The sequence below is a fragment of the Mandrillus leucophaeus genome, unplaced genomic scaffold, assembly GCF_000951045.1.
Source record: "Mandrillus leucophaeus isolate KB7577 unplaced genomic scaffold, Mleu.le_1.0 Scaffold496, whole genome shotgun sequence".
Lineage (NCBI taxonomy): Eukaryota > Metazoa > Chordata > Mammalia > Primates > Cercopithecidae > Mandrillus > Mandrillus leucophaeus.
This window is the reverse complement of record NW_012105320.1, coordinates 496,033-515,205: the sequence shown is the minus strand read 5'-3', so window position 1 is coordinate 515,205 and position 19,173 is coordinate 496,033. Positions and strand designations below refer to the sequence as shown.

The 19,173-nt window shown below is 55.4% G+C and overlaps 1 protein-coding gene across 3 annotated transcripts in view; it reads right to left on the bottom strand.

The window, feature by feature from the left end:
- The window catches only part of AP1B1 (adaptor-related protein complex 1, beta 1 subunit), a 65,526-nt gene that overhangs the window by 1,728 nt on the left and 44,625 nt on the right, over positions 1 to 19,173 (bottom strand). The window contains exons 12-22 of one of the 3 annotated variants that reach the window (XM_011995716.1): positions 13,116 to 13,214; positions 12,357 to 12,616; positions 11,509 to 11,710; positions 10,593 to 10,613; positions 9,835 to 9,978; positions 4,817 to 4,962; positions 2,333 to 2,462; positions 2,006 to 2,090; positions 1,184 to 1,270; positions 938 to 1,092; positions 275 to 283 (exon numbers count right to left, since the gene is read on the bottom strand). In XM_011995716.1, the coding sequence (XP_011851106.1) occupies positions 275 to 283; positions 938 to 1,092; positions 1,184 to 1,270; positions 2,006 to 2,090; positions 2,333 to 2,462; positions 4,817 to 4,962; positions 9,835 to 9,978; positions 10,593 to 10,613; positions 11,509 to 11,710; positions 12,357 to 12,616; positions 13,116 to 13,214 (1,338 nt within the window). The remainder of the gene's footprint in view (positions 1 to 274; positions 284 to 937; positions 1,093 to 1,183; positions 1,271 to 2,005; positions 2,091 to 2,332; positions 2,463 to 4,816; positions 4,963 to 9,834; positions 9,979 to 10,592; positions 10,614 to 11,508; positions 11,711 to 12,356; positions 12,617 to 13,115; positions 13,215 to 19,173) is intronic. The other 2 variants (XM_011995717.1, XM_011995718.1) reach the window with 2 other exon arrangements.

Genomic DNA, 19,173 nt, shown 5'->3' with positions numbered 1-19,173 from the left:
GGTTCCGCAGGGCACAGTTAGGAAGTGGGAACAATGGAGTTCCGCAGGTCAGCAGCAGCCCACGGGCCGTCCAGGTCCTAGGAAGGCCTCTGTGCACACTGTGAATGTGTGGAAGTGGGGTGTCAGCACCTCAGTCAGGGCCACCTGGCTACAGCCTGCCAGGTGAGGTGAGGCCAAGAGATGAGTGCAGACAGGAGACATGGGGTGCATGGGGGCCAGGACAGGAGACAAGGCTGGGGAGGGTGGATGGAGAAAGAGAAAGCGATCTGCTAACCTCTAAGTCCTGCACCACGGGCACCAGCAGGGAAGGTGACATGCAGCAACCAAACACAGGGAGACGGAAGTTACCACCACCGAAGCCACGCCACAGCCCCCCACCGACCAGCACTGGCAGCAGGGCCCAGGAGGCGCAGTGTCTGGAGGGCCATGCCTGCCAGAGACTCAGGGGTGCGGGGGAGAAGCAGAGCTTGGGGCTGTCCAGGGCCCTGGAACAGTGGCGCAGACCTCCAGGACAACTATGTGCCCCAGGGAAGCCATCCCCTGACAGGTCTACCTCAAAGGCTGGGAAGTTCGGGCTCCTAGGAACCAACGTCCTCCCAGCTGGGCATGCAGGCACTCACAGGACAGGGCTAGGGCCTATGCTTAGCAATGCCACACCCAGTCAGGGGTGCCAAACCAACTTCACCACCTCACAGGGCCCAATTTTACACAATCTTCTAGTCCAACTCACTGTTCTGAGACCCAACTGGTGTCTTATCTGGGTAACCTGACGGGGTGGATGTGGAAGCTTTCTAGAAAGGTCCTTTTCAGGGACCGAACTGATTCTGGTTCAAGCCAGGCTTGAAGGGATGCTTGGACCGCGTCCTCCACCAGAACCACCCCCTGGCATGGGACGAAGGAGGCTCCAAGGCCGCAGGGTGGGTGCCGGGGCTCTCACCGTGCAGCTGGGGTTGCCCGGCTGGATCCGCAGCTCCGCCAGCACCCAGATGCCGTTGGTCAGCTTCAGGGACTGGTAGAGCATGTCCTGGCCCTCCACGTTCCTCTTGGCGACAGTGAAGATGTTGCTGCTCTGCAACTTGCTGCTCGCAGCCTCTGTGGGGTCACACATGGCAGTGGGAGGCCCCAGTCAGTGCGGGGCCTGGGTACAGGCGAGGGGCTGGGGTCATGTGCTCGGAGTCCTCACCTGCATTGAGGGGGCAGTCTCTGATCTGGAACTGGGCCTCATTCTCATTGGGAATATCCTTCCACGTGGCCAGGAACATCTGCCGGTCTGCAGGGTGAGCAGGGGGGATGAGAGGGGGGCCCCTCATAAACCTGTGGGCTCTCTGTAGCTCAGCAGGAAATGGGTCTGGCCTTTACTGTGCCACCTGAAAGCTGACGACAGGCACTAGCTGCCGCACAGCCCTCCTGCTTCCCTGAGCACACCCTCCGCTCTGTGACGGAGGCCCCAGTGCTGCTTCCAAATGACCCTGGTTTCCTGCCTCCGGGCCTCAAATCTCCCCTCCCCACCCCCACACACCTTCCTCCTCCTCGGTGAGCAGCCTGCTTGTAAGTCACAGCCTCCCATGCAGGGCTTCTGTGGCAAGCAAGAGATGACATGGGCCAAGGGCTCCATGCAGCCAGCGGCCGGGTGCAGGCCATCTGTGTGCTGTGATCAACACCCTTCTTGGGGGTTCCAGCAAGGACACAGAGCGGGGGGTTACCAGGCGTGGGGCATGACCTGGGCTCTCTGTAGCCTGTGGGACAAGGCTGAGGAGCAAGCAGGAGAGCCTGGGAGTGGGGTGAGTTCCATGTGGCACAGCCCACCTGCCAGACCAGAACTGGCCACTAAGGCCTGGGGGTCCTGGGTATACCCCTCACTCCAGGCCTGCAGGGAGGCAGCGACTCCCCGACTCCATTTGCGGGCAAGGCAGTCCATCCGGGCCTTGGTAAAGGCACTACCTTGGCCAGGCTCCCAAGCCACAGCCCCATTTCAGGCACCCCAGAGGGCTCCCTCATGACTCACCCATCTTCCCATCCTCCACAAAGAGTATGTGCAGTGGGTACAAGGTGCTGAAGTAGAAGACGTCGATATTGTTCTTCACAGCCACCTAGGCACAAGGGGGTCCCCAGTCAGTCTCTGGGGCTTGATGCTACCTCTGAGGCCCCAGGAAGGGCATCGCTGAGCAGATTCTCTCCCAGGGCCTTCCCTGGTAAACATACCCCTTTGTTCCCTGACTGGGCCTCCCCAACAGCTAACAGCAACTCTGCAGACACAACCCACTGCTGACCCCAGTGGGGCCCAGCTGGTGGGTGGGTAAGGACTGGGGTGCCTGCCCTCCCCAGAACCCACCTGGAGGTTGTTCAGAGGCTCCATCTTCATGACCGAACCCACTGTGCTGAGAGGCAGGGAGATCTCCACTGTCTGGTTGGGGCTGAGTGGCGCGTGGACCTGGAGGGGGGCGGCGGGGGCCAGGCCAAAGCTGGGGAGAGAGAAGCCCCACAGGCATGGCAGGGGGAGCAGGTGCTGATGCGGGACAGGTGAGCTCCTCCGGCTCGGGAGCTGGGGCTGTGGTTGGCAGGGAGCCTCTCCCAGTACCAGCCTACCCATGCTCTGGACCCTGGACAGGATGGGCTCCTGGTCTCCCTCCCCCAGATGACCATGTGGACAGAAAGAGAGAGCCCCAGGCCAGCTGCTCTGCCCCAGCCTGGCTGCAGGCCTAAAGCCCAGCTCTGTTCTTTTCCTCTGGGCCAGGCACTGGTGGGCCCAGGTAAGCAGGCCTTGCCCTGTCCTGCCCTCAAGAAGCTCTGTCTAATGCCAGGGGCCTGGAGTATAAGCTGCTTCTACCTTGAAAACTCTGGGACTGCCCAAGTCTTTGCTGCCAATCCTCAACTCCCAGAAGGGATCTGACCATCCCAAGCAAGATGCTAGATTTTACTCTCTTGGCCAGAAATGGCCAGGACACACAGTGGCCACAGAGAGAGTCAGGAAAGCCCTGCTTCTCTGCAAAGCAGCACAATGGCAAATTGGGAAGATCCTCCTGGGTGTGAGCCACGCCAGCCGCAGGCTCTTGGAAGATAAGTCACAGGGCATGGGACTGGCGGAACAAACTGAGGGCTCAGTATAGCCGGGCTACAGATTCGATATTACATGCGTTCCCAGCCTCATAAAAACAGGGCCAGGTACACCTCTTCCCATCCTCTAGATGAGGACACCGTCTCAGGGAGGAACAGGCTTGTGTCAGACCCCAGAGGGTGACCGGCACTGCTGAGAATCAGAGTTTGAGCTGTCTGACCCCAGCCTATGCTCTGCCCAAGAAGCCATCAGCCTGCCTGGGACACAGAGGGAGACCATTTGGGGAACCCCAGGCCCGCTTGGTGGCTCAGCACACCAGGATTTCCTGGGAGATCCACTACTGCCCGCTGTGTGAGCTGTCCAAGGAGCCCAGGTGTCATTACCTACTAAAAAGGGGTGATGGCAGTGACTTTGCTGGGCCATCAAGTACCTCAAGCGAGACAATACTCCCAAAGCCGGTGGCACAGGGCCTGGTGCCCAGGAAGCATTCAGCATACAGTTAAGTTTGCTAGAGGCAACATTGGAACCACCTCTAGGAGCCTGGTGCACTTCTGTGACCTCCAGGGTCACATGAGGGTAAGTGGCAGAGTCACCCCCAGTCCCGGTCTGCCCAAGGGTCAGGACCTACTGGCCTCCAGGCTTCCCTGGGGAAGCAGCCCCTTCAGTCAACTTCTTAGAGGCTCAGTTTGCTCATCATGAGCGTGCTCAGGAAGAAGAATCATCAGGAGGGGCTGCCAGGGGTCCCCAGGGAGCCCTAGCTTCACCGGCCAGGTCCATGACGGTGCCAGACAGGCAACCTTCCCACTGACACCCAGCGTAGGGGACCCGGTGGGGAGGGGCCTGGAGCAGCTACCGCTCCCAAAGGCCCCATCTGATACTTTAATCCTCTGCCACAATGGGGAGGCTGGCAGACAGGCCCACTCCCCACCAGCCTTCTAAGAGCTGGTCCCTAAGACAGGCCCCTCCTATGTGGGGTGTTTGCCAGAGGTGGGCTCCTCAGCTGGAGCAGGGGGTTTCTGTCTGTAAAACACTCCTTTGGACAGTGGAGGCAAAAATAAGGGGGGCCAGGTGTGGTATCGTGCACCTGTAGTCCCAGTGACCCAGGAGGCTGAGGCAGGAGGATCGCTTGAGCCCAAGGGTTCAAGACCAGCCTGGACAATAAATATACTGAGGCCATCTCAAAAAAAAAAAAAAAAAAAAAAACGAAAACGAAAGACATCCCTCCCCACTCTGCCTGGTACTTTGGAGTCCATATTCTACTTGGGGGTAGAAATCCCACTGCTTGGCTGAGCACGGGGGCTCACACCTATAACCCCAGCACTTTGGGAGGTCGAGGTAGGCGGATTGCCTGAGCTCAGGAGTTCGAGACCAGCCTGGGCAACATGGTGAAACCCCATCTCTACTAAAAATACAAAAAATTAGCCAGGCATGGTGGCAGGCACCTGTAATCCCAGCTACTCGGGAGGCTGAGGTAGGAGAACTGCTTGAACCTGGGAGGTGGAGGCCGCAGTGAGCCGAGACGGCACCACTGCACTCCAGCCTGTGTGACAGAGCAAGACTATCTCCAAAAGAAAAGAAACAAACAAAACCCAGTGCTTCAGGGAGTTTTGGCCCGAGGGGTGGTGGGGAACATCCTCCAGAAAAGGGCCACTGCCCTCCCCCGTGCGGCCCCACCGATGCCTGCACTCCCCAGAACAGGTTCCAAGTTGGATTCTCTCACAAGCCTCCCCTTGAGAGGGGAGTTGGCCTCAGGGAGCTCACCTGTTGCGGTTGAACTGGATGGCAAAGTCGGTCATGACCTGCAAGGCCTTGTTGGTCAGCTGCAGGTCCATGGAGATGGAGCCCACCTGGCGGGTGAAGGTGCCCGAGATCTCCAGCCCCTTGGCCTTCATGGCTGGGAGCCAGACCTGCAGGGAAAAGGGTGCAGCGGGTGGGTGCCTCTTCCCCCAGCCCAAACTCAACAGCCCACCTGACGGTGCTTTTTCTCTCTCTCTCCTGCAGGGGCCTCCCAGATCCAGCACCCCAACCTTTACTGCTAGGGGATGACCAGATACGTATTGGGAACAGAACAATCCCATGACCTAGGGTCATGGCCACGATGTGGCTGCCTCTTGGAGCAGCTCGGGCTGGGGAGGTGCTTCGGCTCCAGGGCTGATGTTGAGTCCTCAGAGGGCAATGGAGGGATCACTTGGGAAGTAGGGCTAAGGGATGCCATGAGCTAAGGACAGAGCTCAGTGCCCAATGGCATCCTGGGCCTCGGCCAGAGCCTGGGCCTTCCTGGCCGTCACCGCCTGTCCTCCCTTGCAGGAGGCAGGGCTGGCCTTCAGCTGCAGCAACTGGTCTGACCAAGGACAGTACCTAAGAGGACCCCTTGCCTGGCAGGCCTTCCGATGCTTGGCTGCCCTTGTCATTCGAGTCTCAGCTCAAGAACCACCTCCTCCTGGAACCCTGCCCCCAGGCTCCCTCGCCCCAGTGATATGATATTATGGCAGATAAATATGACCTTGTGTCTGTCTCCCCTGTACTCAGAGAGCTTGCTGAGGGAAAGGCTCTGTTTTTCTGTCTTTACCACCTTTGGCTCAGAGCCTGGTGTGAAACCAGCGTTCGGGGAGTGTTTGCTGAGCAAACAGCATGAGTTAGAGCCCTGCCATGGAAGACATCCGCCAGTGGCATCCTGTGGACTCACAAACGCCTCTCAGGAGGTTACTCTCCCACGGACAGCTCACAGGCCCCTTGAGGTCAAAAGGCTTAGACCCCACTGACAGCTTCTGCAAGTGTCAACAAACTTGCAGAAGCAAGTGCCAACAAACGTCCCACTGTCTCTCAGGTTGCCAGTGCCAGAAACCACAGAAACATCAGGCACAGCGCCCCCGCCCCACCCTAACCCCCTCGCGGCAGTCACGCAACCCAAGTCCTGTGGAGGCCACCTCCTACATCTTCCTCCAGGGCCTCCATTTCTCTTCATCTCCAGAGGTGCCACCAGCATCTAAGCTGCCACCAGATTTCCCCAGGTGAGACAGCAGCTGCCAGGTGGCGCCCCATTTCTACCCTCTCCCCCTTTCCACAGCAGCTGACGTTATCTTGTGACATGCAGATCTGATCATGGCACCCTAAGAAACCCCTTCCAATCCTGCAGTGGCGTCCTCGGGCCTTGGCCTCCACAGCCTGGTGCCTATCTGCTCCCCAGGCTTGCCCCTGCCCCTGCCCCTGGGACCTCACACCGGCTGTTCCCTCTGCTTTGAAAGCGCCTCCCCACCCCAATCCTGCTCGGTTAACCCTGAGCACTCTTTGTGCCCCCTGGACAGATCTGTGAGGACAGAAAGTACCCTGCTTTGGTTCTCAGCTGTGCCACGGTGGCTGAGAGAGTACACAGAGGCCAGCTGGACCTGACTGGGGGCATGGCTCCCTCATGGATGACTACCCCGGGGCCCCTGTCAGGCCTCCTTTCCCCTGGCCCTCTCTCAGTCGCCCATGGCTGGGGATGGGGATCGCACTGCTCTTGGTCACTGTGGGTTCATGGTGTCTCACACAGGTCCTAACAGAACAATCTTCAGTCTTTACTGGATGAACCAATGAACTGTCACCATCAGCTGAGCCAAATGGTGAGGAACTCAAAAGTTCTTATACACAGACAGCCTCATTCCCTTAGACCAGCAGGGTTGGCCAAAGTCTTTTTTTTTTTTTTTTTGAGACAGAGTCTCACTCTGTCACCCAGGCTGGAGTGCAGTGGTACCATCTTGGCTCACTGCAAGCTCCGCCTGCCGGGTTCACGCGATTCTCCTGCCTCAGCCTCCCCAGTACCTGGGACTACAGGCACCTGCCATCACGCCCGGCTAATTTTTGCATTTTTAGTAGAGATGGGGTTTCACCGTGTTAGCCAGGATGGTCTCGATCTCCTGACCTCGTGATCCGCCCACCTCAGCCTCCTAAAGTGCTGGGATTACAGGCATGAGCCACCGCGCCTGACCTGGCCAATGTCTTTAACCCCCTAGGCAGGGTGTGGAAATGCGTGAGGAATGAACAATTCCAGGTGGCCACAGCACTGTTAGGAAGATGTGGATACCTACCAACTGATTCTGAAGGGAGAGGACACCCACACCCTAGAACTCTCCCATGACTGAGGCAGTGGGGAAAGTCCTGCCCGGGGCAGAAAAACTCCTCCTCCAGGTAGCCTGGCCTGATGACTCCTGACTAGGAGATCCCCTCCCCTCTCCTTTCCAGCATGCTCTGCTGGATACACTCATCTGACCCTTCAGGAAGACAAAGCAGGGATAACACTGGTAAGACAAACACATGGCTGGGCACCATGGCTCACACCTGTAATCCCAGCACTTTGGGAGGCCGAGGCAGGTGGATCACCTGAGGTCAGGAGTTCAAGACCAGCCTGGCCAACAGGGTGAAACCTCGTCTCTACTAAAAATACAAAAACTTAGCCAGGCATGGTGGCGGGCACCTGTAATCCCAGTTACTCGGGAGGCTGAGGCAGGAGAATCACTTGAACCCCAGAGGCAGAGGTTGCAGTGAGCTGAGATTGCACCATTGCACTCCTGCCTGGGTGACAAGAGCAAAACTCTGTCTTGAAAAAATATATAAATAAATAAATAAGAGTGTGTGTGTGTGTGTGTATATATATATATATATGTATATATATATATGATGAACTCACAAGCCTAGTGCCAGCTCTAGGCTTTCTTTTCCTGGCAGCTCTGCAGTGCCTGGCAAAGGCTGGCACGCACAGGGTTACAGGAGTCTTTGCTGTTCTCTGTCCCTTAGTCCTGCTTTGTGTGCCTGTGATATTGGGCTTCTGGCCTCATGCCTTGGTGCAGCCAATCCAGGTAGTAAGTCAACTGCACATGCTGTATGCTATGCCACGATCCTACGTTCCCTTGGCCCTGCTGGCCCTGACACCCCACGCATGAAGGCAGGGGCACAGGTTGTTCTCACACTCTGTGGGGCCACCATCATGTAGGGGTCTGGAGCAGAGGCTTTAGTGTCACTTGCTTTCACTTCCAGACTCTGTCACCAGCTATGTGACCTTAGGCAAAAGCACTTGGATTTCTCAACCACGAAATAGGAGGAAGAGCCACAAAGGGCTGCTGGGAGGAGGACGTGCTGGCGGTGGCTGTGGAATGCTGTGCCATCCCTGCAAGGAAGTGTGTGGCTACTAGTGTCAGAGCTGCTATCTGCTGTGGACCTCTCAGTGCCCAGACCCTGCCAGGGCCTCCAGTCACCACCACTGCAGGTGCAGCTGGCATATGGTGGGGAAAGCCAGCTCAGGGGGTAGGGAGGTGGGGGCTCATGGCTCCCTAGTCACGACAGAGCTGTCACTGCCCTGACCCCCAACTGTATCCTGTTTTGGGGTGGAGACCTCAGAAGAGAGAGGGGGGCTCTGGCAAACACAACTTCTGATCTGAGTGTGGTGAGGGGATCAGGCCAGGTTGGTCCCCTCTGGCAACTTCCTTGACACTGACAACATGGCCCACACTGAGCTCTCCTCAGTGCCAGCCCGCATGTTCTCACACCCTGAACTCAGCTCTCCTTCCCTCAGCCCCGCTCCTCCCTCCCAGGGAGCTCTCAAGTCTGGCCACTGCTTCCACCCACAAGAGCCCTCATGGTCCAGCTGCCGCAGCACTCCTCCTCCCTGCCGCAGAATCCCCTGGGGCCGGTGCTTCTGCCCCACCCCTTGCCTGCACACGCAGCCATCTTTCTCAAGTGCAAATCAGACTGGTTCATATCTTTGCTTAAAACTTTCCAAAGCCTCCGGCTGTGCCAGGATCAAAAAGAAACGCTCAGCCTGGCCCACCAGCCTTGCCAGCTTCTTCCTTTGCTGATCCCTAGTCTAGCCAGGAGTCTTGGCGGTGTGCCCTAGGTGGCACAGTGGGCATCTTCAGGTGGCATAACATAGTGGGCTGGAGTCAGGGATGCTGGACGTCCTACCATGGGGACAACCACCCCACAACAAGCAACTGTCCTGCATCCTTCCAGTATTTTCTGCATGGTTTCAACATATCCTGAGACTTCCAGGAACACAATTCTCAGGAAAATCAAGGGAAGCCTGTTGTTTATCTTACTCCGAACCTTAGTGGGAGTCAGCGACCACTTCAGAAACAAATGGCACCACTGGCCAAACCACTCATGGGGTCCAGGCTACAAACACCCAGACTGTGGTTGCCACAGTCACAGTGACTTTGCCCTGCAGCAAACACCTGGCAACTTCATATCTTCCGGGGTGAGTGGGCAGGCGTGCCCAGACGCTTATAACATTGATACATACACTTGTATTCTCTTCCTTTTATGTCTCCTCCATGCAGTGAAAGCATCTGAGTATTTTTGGAATGCTGTGTGTAGGTAGGTTACACAGCCCACCAATTGCATTTAAGGAGAGGAACAGTGACAATGTAAAATGTCGATGATGACTAAGGGGTGCTGGGTCTGATGGCACTGAGAACTACTGCTCCCACCTGACAGGCCTCTGCTGATTCCCTGACAGAGGCCAGGGTCTCCCTTCCCTCCAGGCCTTACCACAGGCTGTTCCCTTGGTCTGGAGCCCCTACCCGCTTCTGTTCAGCTAATGAGGTCCTGCGACTCCTCCGGAAAGCCTGCCTAGGCATCCACCAAGCCTGACTTAGCTCCTTTTCCTCGGTGCCCCCGTGACCCCCAGCTTCCCTCATCAGCGCTGGCCTGAGCCAATTCCACAGCCGAGGCCATTTAAAGGAGCCCACATGCCAGTCTCTATAACTTCTCTCTGCTCCTGCCAAAAGAGAAGACAAGTGACTTACTGCCTTGGGGGCTACATATGATCCTGACAGGGTGCCCACGCCACTGGTTAGGTCAAAGAGGTCACTCAGGCCACTGCCGATGGGTGCTCCAAGACTGGCTGGTACTGCTGCTGTTGGAGGTGCCACGAAATTGGTGCCCCCAATCTGGAAAGGGAGGGAAAGAGTCAGAGGCAGGCATCAAGAGGCAAGGACATCAAGGGCTGGGAATGAGTAGAGCCACCTGGCTCTTTAGAATACACTGGGGGTGGGGGGCAGGACAGCCTCCATATCAACTCTAAATTACAGAAACAAGACAGAGAGAGGTGGGTGGAGTAGAGAGGCTGAGCCCTCCCGTGCCCTGTAAGCCTTGAGCCTTAGGAGTAACCTCTGGGAAAGGGCTGGGGACACTCCCAAATTGACACTCAGCCCATGGATAAAAGGAGGTCCCAAGACACACGGCTGGGTGGAGACCTGCTTTGCAGACGGGTGCTCTCCCTCCAGGACATTAGAGAGGGGTTGTGGGACTGAGGGCTGGCAATCCCTGGGATGACAAGGTGACGCGTCATGGGGTGGTGAGGACTGGGCAAGAATCCATGGCTATGGGGCCCAGTGGTAGCCGGATGCCAGCTGGTCAAGACAGAGACTGCCAGGACGCGGGACCAAGGCAGGGGCTCAGCCGGCGGGGACTGCTTTGACATCACCCGCCCCTTGGGATGCTGGGCCAGCGCTTTCGGGAGGAGCAAGGATGAAGGCTGGGTGACGCAAGGGTTGAACCATACCCCTTCAGGCTCATCCCCCATCTCCAAGCAGAAGCAGGCAGGTGAAGAGAACAGGCAGCCACATGCAGAGAGAAAAAGCCAGGAAGGAAGACAGAGGAACAAGAGAGAGAAGGGAAACAGGGAGGAGATTAGTTAACAGTAGCTCCATCCGAGAGGAGAGTGGTGTGAGGCTGTGTCGGGGCCTATGAGAGGCCCAGACCCTGTCTCTATGAAAGGCACTACCCCACACATCTACCCCAGCACCCGTTCTGCACCACAGCCCTTCCTGCCTCACCCTAGCAGCTCTGATCGCCAGTCTCCTGCCCCCATGCTGCCACCGTGAGGACCTGAGTCAAGCACAGTCAAATGAAGAGGCTCAGCCACCCCCAGCACCTGGCCCTGCCAGTTGCCTGAGGAAGCCCCAGGGAGATACCCACATTAGTCTCACCACTCCCCTCCCTACTGTCTTCCCATTCCCCTCTCTCCCCGGCCTCCCATGCCCTCTCAAATAGGCCTGGCTGGGCTTCTGTTCCTAGCTGGGGCAGCATGAAGCTAAGTGGACACAAGTCTGATTCCTCAAAGCTAGGAACACCCTAGCCTAACAGGGCAAAGGTGACTGTGATGCCAGGATCAGGGCAAGGGCTAGGATGGGCCTCCCTGCCCAGGATCTCCTGGGACTCGAAGGTCCAACAAGGGAGTGGAATCCTGTGTGCCACTCAGGGGCTGGGCGACCTTGGAGGGAAGGCTGCCTGGCCTCTCTAAACCTTGGTTTTCTCATCATAAGTAGGGAGCTACGCAATCACCTCCAAGGGTAAATGGTAAGAGCTCAATATAATGTACCTGAGGCACTCAGCTGGTGCCTGGCATGGAGGGGCGTTCAGTGACTGCTCCTCTGAGGATCATTATCAACATCATCCAGAGGGCACCCATGACATACCAGGCTGTCAAGGCCACCGCCAAGAAGGTCCACAGCTCCCATCTGCACTGAGGAGGTGGTCAGGGGTGGGCCGCTCACTGGGGGGCCGAGGTCCAGGTTAAGGAGGTCACCCAGCAGGTCGCCCTGGGCGGGGATGACATCTGGCTGCTCCCCAGGAGGTGCTCCGGCAGGGGCTGTCTCAGGGCTCTCTGCACTCTCACTCCTGCCGGGACACAGAAGGGAGAGAAGGTCAGTAGGGCGGAAGCATCAGGATGTCTCAGGAAGGTCAAAGAGACCCCAGCCTCCAGGCACCTCCCCCAGGACAGGCACTGAGTCTCCTCCCTGTCCCCGACAGGGCTGTCCACACGGCCCCACTGCTTCCCCATTCCCACAGCAGGTCCATCTTTCAGGCCCTCCGTGAGGATGAGTGAAGGGAGAGGGCCGCCTGCTTCTAGCCCTCAGCCCATGCCAAGGAGAAAACTGGAAGCCAGTGCCCTAGGATGGTGCCACCAGGTCACACCAACCACCTGGGAAAAGCAGAGAAGGAGGCACAGACAGGGCTCTGGAATGAGACAGAACCGGTCTGAGTCCCAGCTCTGCTAGTTGTGAGATCCTGGACCAGTCCCTCAAGCTCTCCTTGTCTCTTGTTCCCACCTGAAGAATGGGGACATTTGCTCTCAGAGCTGTTGTTAGGATGGAATGAGGTCATCTAGCAAATACCTCACGTACAATAAATAGCTGAGAAAAGGCTGTCAGTTTTCCTCAGACTCGGGCCTTGCCAGGGGACAACACACCAGGCCTGAGTGCCTGTGCTGCTGAACTGGGAAAGCAGGTGTGGAGGCTCAGGCCTACTGGCCAGTCTCACTCACGAGGCTGTGCGGGGTGGTAGGCTCTTGTGCACGACGCCCCGGCCCCCCTCCACAAAGGCACTGGGAGGCTTATGGTAGACAGAGGCCAGTGTGCCGATGTAGCAGATAAGCTCGTCCAGCAGTGTGGGCTCGATGAGGTCCGTCTCTTCAGAGATGAGTGGCTTCTCAGCCAATACCACCTCCTTGGCTGCCACCGGGTCCGTGGAAAGCAAGCGCCAGTAGATGTAGCCACGGTCCCGCAGGTCCGGGTTATCTGAGTCCTTGTGGGGGTGAGGAGAAGCCCGTGAAACTTAGAGCAGCCAGGTGAGAAGGGAGGAGGTTTTCCTGTAGCCATGAGCCAGGTGTGGCATAGGGCTGGCCAATGGGGACAGCACTCCCATGAGCCTGCCCCTACACCACCTACAGGGCCATATCCCGGCACCAGGCTCATTCTCCATGGTGCTCTACTCCAGCCTGGCTGTGCCTGTCTCTACTCCCAACTGCCCACTGTGGCCTGCCCTTCCTGCCCCCAACGCACACCCTCAGGCTTCCGCAGGCTCTCCTCCTCTGTCTAGTTTGTCTCAACTTCACTACTTGACCTCACTGCACGTTGTGTTCTAAGCTCCCTGAAGGCAGGGAGCTTGGGTTACTCTGGGGCTGGAAGCCAGTCCCACCCACAGGATACCTGTCTCAGGAGTGGGCCTGGCTTCCAGGTCTAGTTCCTGGGACAAAAGTTCCCCTGCTTGAGTGAGGGTTGAGTGGGGCGGTTGGGGCACCCACCTGAGTGGCCAAACTGAGGACCTGCTGCACCAGCTCCTGGGTCTCTGTTGGCTTCTTCAGAAAGAGTTTCACGATGCCTGTCAGCAGCTGCAGCTGGACCTGCAGGGAGGGAACAGCGGTGGCGAGGAGGAAGGTGGGCCTCACATGGGGACAGCGGGAGACCAAAAAGGCTTGAAGAGGAAAAGGGTATTCAAAGTCCCTGGAAGCCAAGCACAGCTCTTCTAGGTTTGGGGCTGTCACAGCACACACGCAAAGGGCCGCCACAGGTGTTGGTGCCGCTGAGCAGCCAGACCTTGGCATCACTCACTCAGGAAGGAGCTGAGCACTGGACTATTCGGCAAACCCAAGCAGGCCAGGGGCCGCTGCCCAGCCCTAGGGTTCTAGAAACCTGTTGGAGCTCTAGACTTCACAGGTCTATGAGAAGCTCACGTGTGGCTGGTATGCTTCTTATTGGGACTACCTGTCAACAAGTGGTGACAGTCCCATGGAGTCCCAGGGGACTGGGGCAGCAGGGCCCACAGAGCCTGCCATCAAGAACCTGTGCTTCTACCAGAGGGTGGGAACCATTCCTGGTGGCCCTCCACTGGCCCCTGCTGCATACCTGGACATACCCAAAGCTGCCCTCATCCTGGCCAACACCTCCTTACCCTTCAGATCTCATGCCAACCCCACCTTCAGACCCCTCATGCTTCTGCAGCCTCTTCCATCCCCTTACAGCACCACCAGTTGCTGGCTGTCCTGTGCAGTGAGCTCCCTGTGGGCTGGAGAGATGTCTGTCTTGCTTACTGTTGTGTCACTAATTACTGCCCAACCTAGTGCCTGGTGTAGAGCAGGCACTTAAGAAATACTTGCTGACCGAAGAAACATCTATGCGAGAACAAGTCTTTGCATATAATCCTTCCTTAGTCACGGTCTCATTTTTGCTAGTCCTAGGACAAGGGGGCAGCCTGAGGCTCCTGGAGTCGGGGGCAGTGGGAGCCCAGGGGCTGTGCCAGGGACAGGTCTGCAGCAGGAGGGCAGGAGTGGCAGTGCAGGAAGCGAAGCAGCAGCCGTGCTGGCGGCATCTCTGACGCCTGCCCAGTAGGAGGGCACTTGTGTAGGGAAGGCTGACAGCAGCAGGCGGAACAGAGGGCATGTGGTCCTCCAACTCTGGGACGAAGCGGAGTCTTTGCAATTTGGTTACATGTGGGCCAGCAGCAGAGGAGCAGTAGGCTGGCTGTTTCCGAGGCAGGAGGCAGCCCAGCATCTGGCTTCCAGACTCTAGCCCCTGCCTGGGTAGCCAATGGGAAGCCATTTACCCCCATCTGTAAAGGAGAGGTGTGGCCCACTTCAGGATTCTTATGAGCTTTAAAAATGGCAACTTAAGGCAGTTTGCTTGGAGGTGGAGTCAGATCACACCTTATTTGAACTCCAGTTCTATGACTTCTCAGCTGGGTGACCCTGGGCAAGTCATTTAGCTTCTCTGAGTCAGTTTCCTAATCTATAAAACAGTCATTAAATCTCACAGAGTTAATGGAGAGTTGATGAGACCACAAATGAAAAGAAGCGGCCAGGCGCGGGGGCTCACACCTGTAATCCCAGCACTTTGGGAGGCCAAGGCAGGTGGATCACCTGAGGTCAGGAGTTCAAGATCAGCCTGGCCAACATGGTGAAACCCTGTCTCTACTAAAAATACAAAAATTAGCCAGGCATGGTGGCAGGCGCCTGTAGTCCCAGCTACTTGGGAGGCTGAGGCAGGAGAATTGTTTGAACCCGGGAGGCGGAGGTTGCAGTGAGCCGAGATCGCACCACTGCATTCCAGCATGGGGGACAAGAGTGAGACTTTGTCTCAAAAAAACAAAACAAAACAAAACAAAACAGTAAAAAAGCATTGTGTATTCTGCTAAGGAATAGCTGTCATCATCACAGTCATTATCACCACTACCATCACACAGGGACTCTTGAAAAAGTTCTCCCCAACCCAGTCAGCTGGATGCCTGGAATGATTCATCACTGTCAGCTCTGCTGTGGTTCCGGTCAGGTATGCCTCAGGCTGTACTGCCAGAGGGTGGTCTGGCCAGGTGCCCAGGGCCCTGGCTCAACAATCCATTCCAGTTCCTCTCAACACTCTCAGGCTGTTAGCCTGCATATTTAGGGCACCCTTCCTGAAATGATGCCATTACTCCTGCTATCCAGACAGAATGGGATGGCAGGACAGGGCCAGATGCAGGCTGGGCTGATATACCACCCTGGCCAAGATTTTTTTTTTTTTTTTTTGAGACGCAGTCTCACTTTCCTGCCTAAGCTGGAGTGCAATGGGGTGATCTCAACTCACAGCAACCTCTGCCTCCTGGGTTCAAGTGACTTTCCTGCCTCAGCCTCCTGAGCAGCTAGGATTACAGGCACACGCCACCACACCCGGCTAATTTTTGTGTTTTTAGTGGAGATGAGTTTTACCATGTTGGCCAGGCTGGTCTCGAACTCCTGACCTCAAGTGATCCACCCACCTCGGCCTCCCAAAGTGCTGGGATTACAGGCATGAGCCACCATGCCCAACTGCTGACCAAGACTTTCTAAGTCTGCTGTCCATGGCTAGAGAGGCCTAGGAGCCAAGGATGAGAAGATTCAACAAGACAATGTAAAATGAGTTCCATAATTGTCAAGCCTGGTGCAGTGGTGCAGGCCCATAGTCCTAGCTATTCAGAATCCTTTGAGCCCAGGAGTTCAAGGCTAGCCTGGGCAAAACATAGTGAGAGTCCGTCGCTAAAACAAACAAACAAAAAACTCCAAATCGTCAAGCACTCAACAAGTGTTCTTTTTTTTTTTTGAGACAAGGTCTCGCTCTGCTGCCCAGGCTGGAGTGCACTGGTATGATCTTGGCTCACTGCAGCCTCAACCTCCCAGGCTCAAGCGATCCTCCCACCTAGGCCTCCCAAGTAGCTAGGACCACAGGTGGGTGCCACTACACCCAGCTAATTTTTTTTATAGAGATGAGGTCTCACTATGTTTCCTAGCTTGGCCTCGAACTCCTGGATTCAAAAGATCCTCCTGCCTCAGCCTCCCAAAGTGCTGGGGTTACAGGAGTGAGCTGCTGCACCCAGTTAACAAGTTTTCTTTTTTTTCCTTTTTTCTGAGATGGAGCCTTGGTCTGTTGCCCAGGCTGGAGTGCAGTTGCATGATCTCGGCTCACCGCAACCTCCGCCTCCTGGGTTCAAGCGATTCTCCTGCCTCAGCCTCCTGAGTAGCTGGGATTACAGGCGCGCAGTATTTTAATAGAGATGGGGTTTCACTATCTTGGTCAGGCTGGTCTCGAACTCGAGACCTCAAGTGATCCACCCGCCTCGGCCTCCCAAAGTGCTGGGATTACAGGTGTAAACCACCGCGTCTGGCCCTAACAAGTATTCTTAAAACAGCTTTGAACTGTGTTGTGAACAAAAGATGCAAAGTGAACAGGCTACTGAATTACATCACAACCCCACAGCTACCATTAAACTGAGTGCTGGAGCGGGCACTTTACACACAGTGTCCAGCAGTCTTTGCAATAACTGCACTGGAGACAAGGAAGTGGCTTTGCTGAGTTCACGTAACTGTGCACCAGGCCACACCACAGGGAGGAGGCTGGATCTCACACTTCAGAGCTCTGTTTCTATTCACACCACCAGACTCTTGGCTTACCTCTCCCTGTCCAGCTTCTCTCATCCTGGCTTTTTAGCAGGCTTAGCTGCAAAAGATTGACTCTATGACAGGGGCAGAAGCACACCCCTACAGCAGCAGTTCCCAGCCTTTGTGGCACCAGGGACCAGTTTTGTGGAAGACAATTTTTCCACACATGGGGTACGAGGGTGGGGGGATGGTTTTGGGATAAAATTGCTCCACCTCAGATCATCAGGCATTAGGTTCTCATAAGGAACGCACAACCTAGATCCTTCACCTGTGCAGTTCATAATAGGGTTTGCGCTCCTTTGAGAATCTGATGCCGACACTGATCTGACAGGAGGCAGAGCTGAGGCAGTAATGCTTGCTTGCCTGCCACTCATCTCCCGCTGTGCAGCCCAGTTCCTTACAGGCCATGGTAGTACCGGGTACTGCACCGTGGCCCGGGGGGTTGGGGATCCCTGCCCTACAGGACATCCTCGCAGTGATCCCAGGCAGGACTTGCCTGCAGGAGCAGAACCCAGCACAGGCAGGCTTTGCTTCTGACACACCGGGAAGAGGCTGGTATTGCAAGCAAAGGCAGTCTGGAAGCAGGTGGCGGTGGGGGGCTGACGGTGGGAATTAGTACTGTGATTCTGGGATGGACATCTGTTGTTTTTGCTCACCCAGCATCTATTCTGTCTTCTGGGAACAGAAACACTGGCTTTCCTTCAGAGCCTCACCCTTCTTTCTGTCCCTTTCAGTCCACACAGACTGGGATCAGTGCCTGAGAGACCTCGCCAACCAGAGTCACAGTGCCTGGCTCAGGATAATGCAAATAGGTCCTGGGACTTTTGCTGGAACTACTGAGGGAAGGGGAAAAATTCTTTCCATGGGGGTTATTGTGCCGTAAGGACATAGCCTGGAAGTGCTGACTCCTTACAGCTCCCACTCTTGGGAGCCTACCCACGGCGGAAGACAGCTCAATGCCACCATCCAAGCACCCTCAGCCAGGAGTCCCAGAAGGCAGTGTGCTACCCACACTTGCCGGCTACTGGAACCAGTTGCTCCCCTTTTTGGCCTGGACTAGTTTGCTTTTGAAACCAATTTGGCCCAAACCAACACTACCATGAATGAGTGTTTATTATGGGCTGGGCATGTATTAAGGACATTATACCAAGCATCCTAATTTCACTTTTGTAGCAAGAGGATGAGGGAAGATCTAATGATTCTCATTTTACAAATGAAGAAACTGAGGCTCAGAGTTAAAGGGATAAGCATAAAGTTACTGAGCCAGGAAAGGGCAGAGGAGGGGTATGGACTCTGGGATCTCTCATTAAGTCCCACACTTGGACCCACAGGGTTACACTGCCCCAGTTGGGCAGCAAAAACGTGGGCAGTCTGCTCACGAACAGACTAACACGGTTCCCAGTTAACTGAGAAAAGGGAATACAAATGACAAGGCAGACATTCAGGCTCATTCATAACAGAAATGCAAACAGAACTACAGTGAGGTACCCGTTAGCTATTGGACCGGCAAAAACAAAGCAGAGGTAAGAAGAGGGCAATCCCACCATCTGAGACAGGAGTATAAAAACCAGCACAACCTCCACAACAGAAATCTGACAATGGCTACCCAGATCTCAAACTCACATGCCCTTTTCTCTAAGCATCCTGCTGCTATGAATGTATCCTCCAGCTATGCGTGCAGATGTGCATTACACAGGTTATTCTCAACAGTACTGTTTTAATGAGCACAAGACTGGACACCTAAATACCCACCAGGAGAGGCTGGTTAAATAAAGCATAAATGAATGAGAGCACGGTCTTTGGAGGTATTGGTAACAGAAAAAGGCAAGGTGCTAAACAATTTGAATTTGCAGAGTATGCTACCAGCAGTGTTTAGAAATAAAAGAGTGGGCAATGTAGATACAGCTGATTCTCACTACTTGAGCAATCCATGTTTGGGAATCTGTCTACTTGTTAAAATTTACTTGTAGCCCCCAAACCAAGACTCGTGGCGCCTTTGCAGTCATTTGCAAATACATGCAGAACCGTGAAAACTTCGAGTTGCCCGACACACACATTCACAGCTGAGGTCAAATAAGGCAACGCTCTGCCTTCCTGTTTCAGCTCTCATCCTGTAAACAAGCATCCTTTCCACCACCTATTTAGTGCCATGTTTTTCATATTTTTGCGCTTTTTGTTGATTTGCTTGTTTAAAATGCTCCCTAGCGCTGAAGTGCTTGCCTAGTGTCCCCAAGCACAGAAGGCTGTGATGAGCCTCAGAGAAAACACATGCGCTTGATAAGCTTCACTCAGGCATGAATTACAGTACCGATGGCCATGAGTTCAATGTCAATGAATTGACAATATATATTAACTAAGGTGTTTTTAAACAGAAACACACATTTTAAAAGGTTATTAACTGATCAGGTGACAAAAA